The 11,546-nt window shown below is 41.3% G+C and overlaps 1 protein-coding gene across 1 annotated transcript; it reads left to right on the top strand.

The window, feature by feature from the left end:
• The first annotated feature begins 97 nt into the window (after window positions 1–97).
• LOC117282856 lies at window positions 98–2,556 on the top strand. Its single transcript, XM_033754233.1, has 2 exons — window positions 98–311; window positions 1,755–2,556. Exons 1-2 carry the CDS (start codon window positions 128–130, stop codon window positions 2,501–2,503), a joined length of 933 nt encoding a protein of 310 aa, XP_033610124.1. The 5' UTR covers window positions 98–127; the 3' UTR covers window positions 2,504–2,556.
• Window positions 2,557–11,546: the final 8,990 nt, after the last annotated feature.

The following is an 11,546-nucleotide window of genomic DNA, read 5'->3' as shown; positions in this document are numbered from 1 at the left end:
CAGTTGGTGATGCAATCCAGTTCTGTGATTCACATTACGCGACTTCATCCGTACGAACCCTGAATCGTCTGTTTTGTGTTATTGCATTAGTTCTTATCGTTGTATTGTTGTTGCGAAATTGGTGAAAATGAGTGGCATTGATGTTAACAAGGAATTGTTAATAGCGTTGATTGAAGAAAGGCCAGTATTATGGGATAAAGGTGATGAAACATACAAAGACAGAAATGCTACGAAGGAAGCTTGGAATGAAGTTTGTTTGGGGCTGAAAGAAGATTTCAAAACATTGAAAGACTCAGAAAGAAATGTATTTGGTAAGTAGGTACACTTTTTACTTTCACAGTACATCTGGCCGCGCCATAGCTCAAGCGGTTAGTCGCTGGCTTCCCACCGCGGAGACCGGGGTTCGATGCCGGGGTCTGGTGAAGTGGGATTTGTGGTGGACAAAGTGGCGCTGGGGCAGGGTTTCTCCGAGTACTTCGGTTTCCCCTGCCAATCTTCATTCCACCAATTGCTCCACAATCACCCTCACCTATCATCTGGGGCTGCTACAATAGGCCAGAAGTGGCCGCAGTACAAGTGACTTAGTCCCACCCCACTAGCATTAAAAAAATCACAGTATATATATGTATTTGTTGAACAAAGTTATAATGAAGATAAGAAATTAAGGGAACGAATTTAGTGCACGTAGCTGAATGTCGTATTTTTAACAGCTGCCAGGGAACAGCTCCAACACCCTCAAAATATTCAGAAAATATTTGTCTTGTATGGTTCGCCGAACGTCCAGCACGCGTCTCGCTCTCTGGTGGCAAGTCCTCCAACGTTGATATGTTTGTGGTAGCCTCTACCGAAGTTTCTTCGATCGGTAATCCATCTCTGTCCCTTATGAAATTATGTAAGACCACACAAGCCTTCATAATGTCAACTCCAAAATCCGGCTCAACATTAATCGCTCTGTGTAAGATTCGCTACTTGTTACTCAAAATTCCGAACGAGCATTCAACAAACCCATGAGCTCTGATCAGGCGACAGTTGAAAATATTTGTTGGTCACTTAGCTGTGACTCACAAAAAGGCTGCAATAAGTGCTTATGTAGTGCGAAAGCCTCGTCTCCCACCAAGACAAATGGTACAGCTGGACCCTCGGTCTCTGGTAAACTTTACTGTTCAGGTAGATCATGAGTGCCTGTAACAATTGATTTCAACAATGCAGAGCGCTTAAAAATAGTGGAATCGCAGTCTTTCCCATAGCTCCCAATGTTTACGTGTACAAAGCGGAAGTTGGGGTCGGAAACTGCCATCAATACAACTGCATAATAATCTTTATAATTCCATTACATGGAGTCGCTATTATTGGGACTTATTATTAGAATGTGCTTTCCGTCTACCGCTCCAACGCAGTTGGGGAAATTGGCATTTCTTTCGAAACCAGAAGCGAGAGATTTCCATTTTTCCTTAGTAAGTACAGGAATGCATTCCGATCGCATGACAGACCACATGGCTCTGCATACATCTCGGACAATGGTCCTTGCAGTTGAAACGCAAATTCTGTATGTGTAATCTAGGTCAGGAAAACTGCAGCCAGTGGCAAGGTACCTGAAAAAAGAGAGAATATTTCTTATTTAGTGTGGATACTTCTTTGTCTCTTTAGCTAGTTATTCTATAGTAAAACTCTTCATCCAGTTACTTTCATATATTTGTTATGTAATTCATTTTTTTAATTAATTTTAATTTTATTTTACTTGAATTTCATTACAGTAAAAGAAGTTCTAAAAATATGGAGAAATATCAGAGATGCTTACGCTAGAACTCGCAGAAAAATAAATAAAGACAAAACGAGCGGAGCTGGGGCGTTCTTTACGAGGAAATACTTGTATGCTGAACAATTGCAGTTCTTGTCTAAACTGCACTGTGAGCGTGAGACACCAGACAGCTTAGATAGTGACAAATCCGCCGAGGAAAACTCTGATTTACCACCTGCCGACCAGGAACCCTCCGGATTAGAAACAAATGATCAGGAAGCTGCATGTTTTAAAAAGCCATCTCCCAGAATGGGATCGAAAAAACGTCGCGATCGCGAGCCAGATCATGTAGAAATGAGAATGTTGGCAGCGCTGGAAAATGAAACACCAAACAGGCACTTGTCTTTCTTTAAAGGTGTTATTCCTTCCCTTGAGAAATTTGACGATGATGAAGTCATAGAATTTCAGATGGGAGTGTTGCAACTTGTGAGCAACATCAAACGACGCAAGCGAATGAACACCTCCCAATGTGGCTCAATGTCCACATGTGAAGGGCGACACTGGGACCTACAGCAACCGTCTCCACAGGAGAATTTCAGAAGAGTGACAACACCATCACAACAGTGTGCATCTAAGTGCTATCAGAATTTCGGCAGCCAACTCACTCAACTAACTCCTGTTTCCTACACTGAAAGGTGTCCTTCCCCTGCGTCGTCTACCTGTTCTAACTCTACCTGTTCCGATTCATTTGATTTCTGCTCATAATAACTTGCAGACAAGACACTTTTTAGTTGGTACTTTTGTAACTTAAAAACATATTTCGCAGCATTTGTAGATGTTATTCTTTGTAATCAGTACTTTTTAAAATTTGTAAAATAAACATTGTTTCAACATCTGAAAAGAATATAATTTAACTTACCTTATTGCAACAGTAAGCATCTGTACGGGTGGAATACAGTTCCTCATTTTGGTATTTTGGCTTTGGTGTTCTTCAGTAGGACACTCAGTTCATCAAAAGATGAAGCAGACATTCGAAAATAGTTGAAATATTTATTTTCGTTATCTCTAAGTTCCTCAAACAATGTATGGAACAACCCAACTTCATCTCGCCTTTGATTGGTTGGATGCACCCAGTGCAATCTTTCCTACTGGCTCCGTTTCTCTTTTCGGCGTCGGTGAAAATACCACATAGCAAGTACGCGCTCTCGGTCCGTCGTTCATTGTTCCTTCATCAAAATTGCGATTCGATGCGGATAAAGTCGCTCCAGTGTGAAAAGGAGGTCGAGCGGCAAAAAAAAAAAAAAAAAAAGTCTTACGACAGTTTTTCGTACGACCGATGTCGCTGTGTGTGAACCGTCTTTCGGTGATGTTTACAAAGACAATTCTTTTGCCTTCAAGGGTATCGGAGCATGACGGTTATTCCACCGTGTACAGTGCAGAGGAGCAGGACTCCTACCCAGCCAGGCGCAGGTCACTTGCTGCCTGTTTGGAGAGCGAAACATGAAACCTTCACGGAACAACGTAACAGTGTAGTACCTTGAATCATACAAAATTGGGCCAATTCGCTTCCTAACATGCAGTCAAGGATAGAACTCTTCTCCTGTGTAGCTGATAGTGACGAAACACAGGTAGGTTCACTTCTGCAGTGTTCTCTTTGCTGAAGAGAAAATTGGGATCTGAAGGAGGTTAATTACCAGGGACCATTAAGTTCAAGGATCATGTCCCCCCTTAGTTCAGAATTCGAACTTGTCATAATACATTGGACCCACATTGCTCGAGACCGTCTTCGATCTGATTTTAAGCCTCCAATAGGACTATGTAATCACGTAAAAAAGTGATTTAGTACAAATCATTCAATGTTACAAATTGTTAAAATCACGATGTATAACAAATAATCGTTAATTAAAAATTAACTTATGTTGAACTTAAGTGGTCAGAGTTCCTGGCTACAGATCCAGAGGGGACCTGGGTTCGATTCCAGGTGCTACCAGATTTTCTGAAAAGTAGTGGGTCTGGAACGGGGTCCACTCAGTCTCGTGAGAATAAATGAGGAGTAAATAGTGGCTCCGGTCTAGAAAACCGAGATTAACGGACGTGGGGATCCGTTGCGCTGACAACTCGACACCCACTATCCGTTAAAGTTTGCACTAACTTCGCCGACAAGCGGCGGTTGCTCGGTCGGTATAGTTCGCTTGTGGACTAAAACCACGGAGTTTCGAATTAAACTTAAGGCCGGACATAATTTATTTGCTCAGTCTGCATATTACGTATAATTACAAGAAAATATTTGCACGTTACCTAAACCCTATAAAATAACTACATTACAAACAGACACATCTGGAGTCTAGCTTAAATAATTACATGTAGCAGATTCCGTCTTGGAAAGCTGACATAACTTATGTAGTCAGGAAATGTTCCACATTTCATGGAATCCGAGGATTTATTATGGTGTTCACAAGCACTAGCCTCTGGTCCCTGTCCTCGGCCAGCTGAGCCCAGTCCGAACCCTCGTACAATGTTTCCTTAAGGTCAGGTTCAATAGGCCTATTATTCTCCTGTCGCCCCAGTGATCTGTTCACATCAGCTTTTCCGATTAAGTAAACAATCGAGAAGAGCCGACAAGGATTGGTTTTCCAGGTTGCAAAATAAACCGTGTGATAGGAACTTGTACTTGAATAGTTACCTTTTTTTATTGCTATTGGGATGGGACCAAGTCCCTTATAGTAGGCCACTTCTGGCCTATTGTACAAGCCCCAGATAATAGGTGAGGAGCAATTGGCGGAATGAAGATTGGCAGGGGAAACCGAAGTACTCGGAGAAAACCTGGCCCAGCGCCACTTCGTCCACCACAAATCCCACTTGACCAGACCTGGGATCGAACCCGGGCCGCCGCGGTGGGAAGCCAGCGACTAACCGCTTGAGCTATGGCGCGGCCCTAATAGTTACCTTACTTTCCCCTCTGAATGAGAGAAAATAGGCTTATGCGACCGCCATATTGTCTCAGTGTCTTCAGAACCAGAAATCTAAACAATAGGAAGAGGATATCTGAGGTCTGTTTGGAATTCCTTGTTATATCAGTACACTCAGCAGAGACTATTACCGAACTGCACTGGCCTGTGCGTAACTCGCTGTTCCAGACATCCATATTGTAGACAACAGTTGACTTCTGGTTTTCGTGGAGCATGGGGTGTGAACAGTACATTACTGGAGTCCACCTTGCCTTTGAAGAGTTCTATCTTCTGGGATAAAACGCCTTTTCGCCCGTTGAAAATCAAACGATGTTTCGGAGGAACATGTCGCCTCCATATTCAGGAATGATGGACAAGAAAACAAGAAACCAGTAGTAAGCAGCCAAAAATTTCTGTTCCTCTGAAAAGTCGGTTGACTTTGAAAGGACTGCACGGTGTTATATCATAGAAGATAGAACCTTGCATAACTACCGCTATGAGAACCTCAGAAGTTCCATCACGATAGCAGCGCGAAATTGAGAGGCTTACATCAGTTACGAGCAATGTAAGGTTGTGATTTTCTGTATAGGTAGGCCTACGGATATTTAAAAATACGAGTAGATATGCAACATTTACTTTGGAAATATTTTTATGAAAATGCAAAAAAGTGACCTCGCCAATTATTTTGGTTTCATGGAGATAAATGATGAATTGACATGTGATATTACATTTAGATATTTTGTATAAAACAAAAATGTACGTCGTGTTTTGGTTTGCTATGGTACATTCAATGGATAATTATTTTAAAATGTATAAAATGTGATGCAGATGTCATTTTTTTCCCCTTGACACTACAGCCCCAGTGGGCCTAGGCCTACTTCCATGAACTTCTCCGTTCACTTCGGTTTTTCTAGATCTTATACATTCGGTAAGACTCCTTGGGCGGGTGATCAGCTCGTCGCAAGGCCTCTACCTGTACACAAACACAGAAAAACGCACACACACAAACTAAACATCCATGCCCTGAGAGGGATTCGAACCCACGATCCCAGTTTCCAAGCGAGCGAAGATGGTACATGCCTTAGACCGCTCGGCTACCGTGACCGGCGCAGATGTAATTAACAGTCTTCATATTCTGAACGGTTCGTCGTAGAAGAGAAAATAACGAATAGAAATGTTTACTTTCGGGTGTAAATTACATAGTAATTATGTTCTTTTAACCTTCATTGCACAGTGCGTACAATGTGTACAACCTCTTCTAACTCTGCATTCTTTTCACACAGACTATATGCATATATAGCCGGTCACGGTAGCCGAGCGGTCTAAGGCATGCACTGTCTTCGCTCCCTCGGAAGCCGGGATCGTGGGTTCTAATCCTACTCAGGGCATGGATGTTTGTGTGCGTGTTTCTGTGTTTGTCTACATGTAGAGGCCTTGCGACGAGCTGATCACTCGCCCAAGGAGTCCTACCGAATGTCTAAGATCTAGAAAAACCGAAGTGAACGGAGTTTATGGAGGTAGGCCTAGGCCCACTGGGGCTGTAGAGCCAAGGAAAAAAAAATATATATATGTATATGTGTAAAACAAGGAGATGCTTTATCGTCACTCCTTTTCAACTCTGCTTTTGAATATGCCATCAGGAAGATCCAGGAACACCAGGTGGGACTGAAATTAAACGGGACACATGAGCTGTTGGCCTAAGCCGATGATGTGAATCTACTGGGTGATAATGTAGATACCATCAAGAAAAACACAGACTTTAATTGACGCAAGTAAGGAGGTTGGTCTAGAAGTAAACACTGAGAAAACTAAGTATATGTTGCTGTCTCGTCACCAAAAATGCAAGGAATCTCATGGTATAAAGATAGCAAAGAGATGTTTTGAAAATGTGGCACAATTCAGATATTTGGGAACAACGATAACAGATCGAAACCTGATTCAGGAGGAAATTAAGAGGCGATTGAACTCGGGTAATGTTTGCTACCATTCAGTCCAGAACCTTTTGTCTTCTCGTCTGCTGTCCAAGAACATAAAAATTAGAATATACAAAACTATAATTTTGCCTGTGGTTCTGTATGGCTGTGAAACAAGGCCTCTGACATTAAGGGAGGAACATAGACTGAGGGTGTTTAAGAACAGGGTGTTGAGGAGAATGTTTGGACCGGAGAGAGATGAAGTGACAGGAGGTTGGGGAAAACTGCATAATGGGGAGCTTCATAACTTATACTCTTCTCCAAGTATAATTAGAATGATCAAGTCAAGGAGGATGAGGTTGGCAGGGCATATAGCACGAATGGGGAGACGATGAATGCGTATAAGATATTGGTGGGAAAGCCAGAAGGAAAGAGACCACAGGGAAGTCCAAGGCGTAGGTGGGTGGACAATATTAAAATGGATATTAGAGAGATAGGTTGGGATGATATTGATTGGATTGATCTGGCTCAGGATACGGACCGGTGGAGGTCTCTTGTGAACACGGTAATGAACCTTCGGGTTCCATAAAATGCTGGGAAATATATGATTCTCACAGGCCAATCAATTTCCGCCGGGCCTATGATTCTCACAGGCCAATCAGTGTCCGCCGGGCCCAGTGGACCCAGTTGGATTCCACGCCCCCCCCCCACTAAGCGAATTTTTTAATTTTATGATTCTCAGAATAAATAGACACTATTTCCCTAAACTGTACTAACTGATTTTTATAAGCTAAATGCAGCTTGTTTCCTTTAATGTAGGAATTACTTTTTTCAGTACTGTTAGACAACGATCATGGTTCAAAGGGTTACATCTACAAGCACTAAGTACGAATGCCCTTAAGACTCAGTTTATCCAGTAACATACTTGTTTTTATTAAGAAATGATTACGTCTGTTAGTATATTTCGATGGTAACGTACATTCCTGAAAACCCACGAACAGTAAGAGGGATGGCAGAACGCATTTTTTTTTTCGCTGTTACCGAACGCCAAATAAATCCATACCTAAGCGCCGCAGTGCTTCCAAACGAGATGTCTCTTGGGTAGCATGGGAAGAGTTAAGACAATTTTTATGATGCTTCAGACTAAAGTCTGGCCTTTTCAGTACACGATTGCTCTAGGCCAGGGGTCTCCAAACTTTTCGAAATGCGGGCCACATTAGGTAATTCAGCACTTTCAACGGGCCGGATAAAATGAGAAATTAATAGCTCTAGGTATATGAATTTTATTGAGAGCACAGAATTTCATAAACTAAATACAAAGTAAGTGGGAATAAATTATCGTATATTAATGACAACAGACAGTAGCAGCAAATGCTCATATTTTCATCACAAATTATAATAAAACAATTAATGTGAATGATGGAACTCTTTTTGCATTCTTAAAATCTGATTACATTGAGGTTCATATTTTGAAACGCTAATCACAAATAGCGACTTTAAATGTTCATCGGATAAATTTGCCCCGTATTTCGACTTGATGTACTTCATCTGGGAAAAAGTCTGTTCACACAGATATGTCGTCCCAAAAATGGAGATAAATTTACAAGCAAATTTCTTTAAATTTGGAAATTGCTCAGAGTTCAGAAATTTATAAAATTCGATCAAATTTCCTTCCTTGTATTTGTCTTTAATAAGATAATTTTCCTGAAGTTCAATAATTTCCATTTGAATTTGACTTGGGACATCTGCAGCATCACAGTCAAACGGATTTTGAAACAATCTAATTTCCTGAGCACTGGAATCCAAATCAGCAAATCGCTTCCGAAATTGTTCTTTCAAATCTGAAATGACTAAATTTGCAAACGAGGAAGGAAATTCTGCTTCACCCTTTTTATGCAACTCTGCACAGTATAGCATATGAACAAAGTTACAATTTTTCACTTGGCTTTCCAGAAGTATCAACTTTGCTCTGAATGCCTTGATAAGTGCAAATAAATCACAAACTAAGTTATTTTCACCCTGAAACTTTATTTTCAACTAGTTCATATGGTTCACCAGATCAGCAAAAATGCTAATTTCCAAAGCCACTCGGTATCTGATAAAAGTGGTTGTGAATAATATTAATATTAACATAATATGGAATATAAATATATTTTAAACACCATCTTAATTAATGAATTTGAAATATATGAAGTATTTTTTTACCAGTACTAATTGGAAAATTAGTTCAATTCGCACATGTTTGCACAATTCTTTCGCGGGCCGTAGTTTGGAGACCCTTGCTCTAGGCGCTAGAAATCGCTGCAAAACTCCATTACTTTCTGTCGCCTGCATGGTGTTAAGAGCCCGTGGGTTTAATACAAGGTTTGCCTGTTAACTCATGTACCTCAGTCCTACGCTTTTTTTTTTGTGGATCTTAGTGGTCATATCATCGGCCTTCATCCACAGCCCAGAACCATGTAGGGCGCCAGCTCAGCAAAACCGGTTCTGACGTCATGTTGCACATCGTTTGCCGTATATGGCTCCGAGATGTAGATAAAACGAGGCGAGTAGGTTGTTGCTTGACAGACTGAGTCACTCATTGTGGGTTATTTCATATACAGATTGTTCCATAAAAATTTATTTACCCTTTTAATGACACCAAATGAAATGTTCTTTAAAGTAAATATAAGGTTAATGATTAAATTGAAGAAAAAAGTCTACTGCACCATGCGTGTTCGCAAATGTTCAAACTGATGACCATCGTTATCCAGACAGAGTGATAACGCGGAACAGTACTTACTTATGGAGCTGAGCCCTTCTTGAGAAAAAGCCAAATCTGCAGCTACTCAAGAATTCCCCTGCATTTTATGGAACCCGAAGGTTCATTACCTTGTGCACAAGAGCCCACCACTGCTCCATATTCAGAGCCAGATCAATCCAATCCATATCACCCCATCCTATCTCTCTAAGATTCATTTTAATATTGACCACCCACCTACGCCTTGGTCTTCCCAGTGGTCTCTTTCCTTCTGGATTTCCCATCACAAACTATACGAAGCATTTCATTTGGAATTCGAAGACATTGTGTTTCAGTTTACTGTGCCAACTCATGGGCTGTTGCTGGTTCTGCGGCATAAACCTTATCTTTGAGGTATCCCCATAAAAATAAGTCCATGGGTGCGAGCGGCTGTGAGGTTCGGTGAACGCGCCGGGTATTCAACTCTAACCCTTCGCCCAAGCCATCTGTCCGGCAAAGTTGTATCGAGATGGGCCCTTACCGCAAGATGGTAGTGGGGAGGTGCTTCTTCTCATTGGAAGTAAATCTCTGCATCATCAAACAATTTCAGTGAGTTATGGACAGTCAAAGAGTGAGTACATTTTTTGGGGTCATCCTGTAGAGCTTACAGCTGCATTTATAAACCGTCCGGAAAGTAAGTTGTGTTGAAAAAACACAGTTTCCTCTGTTGAAGATAACGTACAAAATGTAATTTTCATTTCATGCATCCTGTTGTGTTACAATATACATCTTCTTTACCAACCGTCACAACACAACATATATCAAGGTCAGTGGCCAGTTACGGCTCGGCTACATGTTTCGGCTAACAATAGCCATCATCAGGCAAATACATGGTTAACATATGTATATATAAATAAAAAGTGAATACCGTCGAGCTAGAATAACTACATTTTGTAGATTAGAATGGATACAATTAGATGTTCTTAAAATTGTCCCCAAAACATACAAAACTATAACTAGCTGTTTTATACGAATGTGAAATTTGGTCTGCACTCTAGTGAACAGGGTAGAATTTAAGTGTTTGAGAAATACACGCCGAGAATATTTGAACTTACGGAAGAGGAACATTGGCTCTGACATTAAGGGAGGAACATAGACTAGGAGTGTTTGAGAACAGGGTGCTGAGGAGAATATTTGGACCAAAGAGACATGAAGTGACAGGAGTTCGGAAGAAATTGCGTAATGAGGAGCTTCATAATTTGTACTTTTTGCCAGGTATAATTAGAATGATTAGGTTAAGGAGGATCAGATGGGCAGGGCATGTGGCACGAATTGGGGAGAAGAGGAATGCAAATAGGATATTGGTGGGAAAGCCAGAAGGAAAGAGACCACTGAGAAGACCAAGACGTAGGTGGGTGGGAAATATTAAAATGGATCTTAGAGAAATTGAATGAGATAGTATGGATTGGATTGATCTGGCTCAGTATAGGGACGAGTGAAGGGCTCTTGTGAACGCTGTATTGAACTTCCGGGTTCCATAAAATACTGGGAAGATCTTGAATGGCTGCATAATTGGCGGCATCTCAAGAAGGGCTCAGGTCCATGAGTGAGTGAGTGATGGGCTTCATATTTCTACCCTTCACCTAGCGATCACATCACAGATGATGAGCCAGACAGGCCATGTAACACGCATGGAAAATACATGCTTACAAAGTTTTGTTAAGGAAAGTTGAAGGAAACCCGCACTAAGATGCTTTATTGTAGATGGGAGGATAATATTAAAATGGATCTGAAAGAAACAGGACGGGAGGGTGTGAAGGTCTTCGCCTGGCTCAGGATACGGACCAGTGGCTGACTCTTGTGATCACGGTAATGTACCATAAAATGTTGGGAAATCCTTGAGTAATGACCTAATGACCCTAATGACCGCTAATGACAGCCTACATCATGTCGTCAGTTATATCTCCGGACACCACCGGATATGACGAATTGGAACTTCTACCATTGCAGCAGTTTTCTTGTCCAGATGGTAGCACTATGCAAGTCTCAGCATACACTGGCGCTATCTGCCATCGATAGTTCGATCTAGTTTTCACCATTTCATGTGGTCTGGCGGCAGGTTGAAATCGCTTTGTGTTTCGAGTTTTCGTAAAGTATCTCTGAGCTGTTGGAAGGTAAATAGGTAATACTCTGAAACGTTACAATATCGGTTATACTAATATTTACAT

Source organism: Cryptotermes secundus, unplaced genomic scaffold, assembly GCF_002891405.2.
Source record: "Cryptotermes secundus unplaced genomic scaffold, Csec_1.0 scaffold194, whole genome shotgun sequence".
In the NCBI taxonomy this organism is placed as follows: Eukaryota; Metazoa; Arthropoda; class Insecta; order Blattodea; family Kalotermitidae; genus Cryptotermes; species Cryptotermes secundus.
This window is presented reverse-complemented; position numbering and strand designations above follow the sequence as displayed.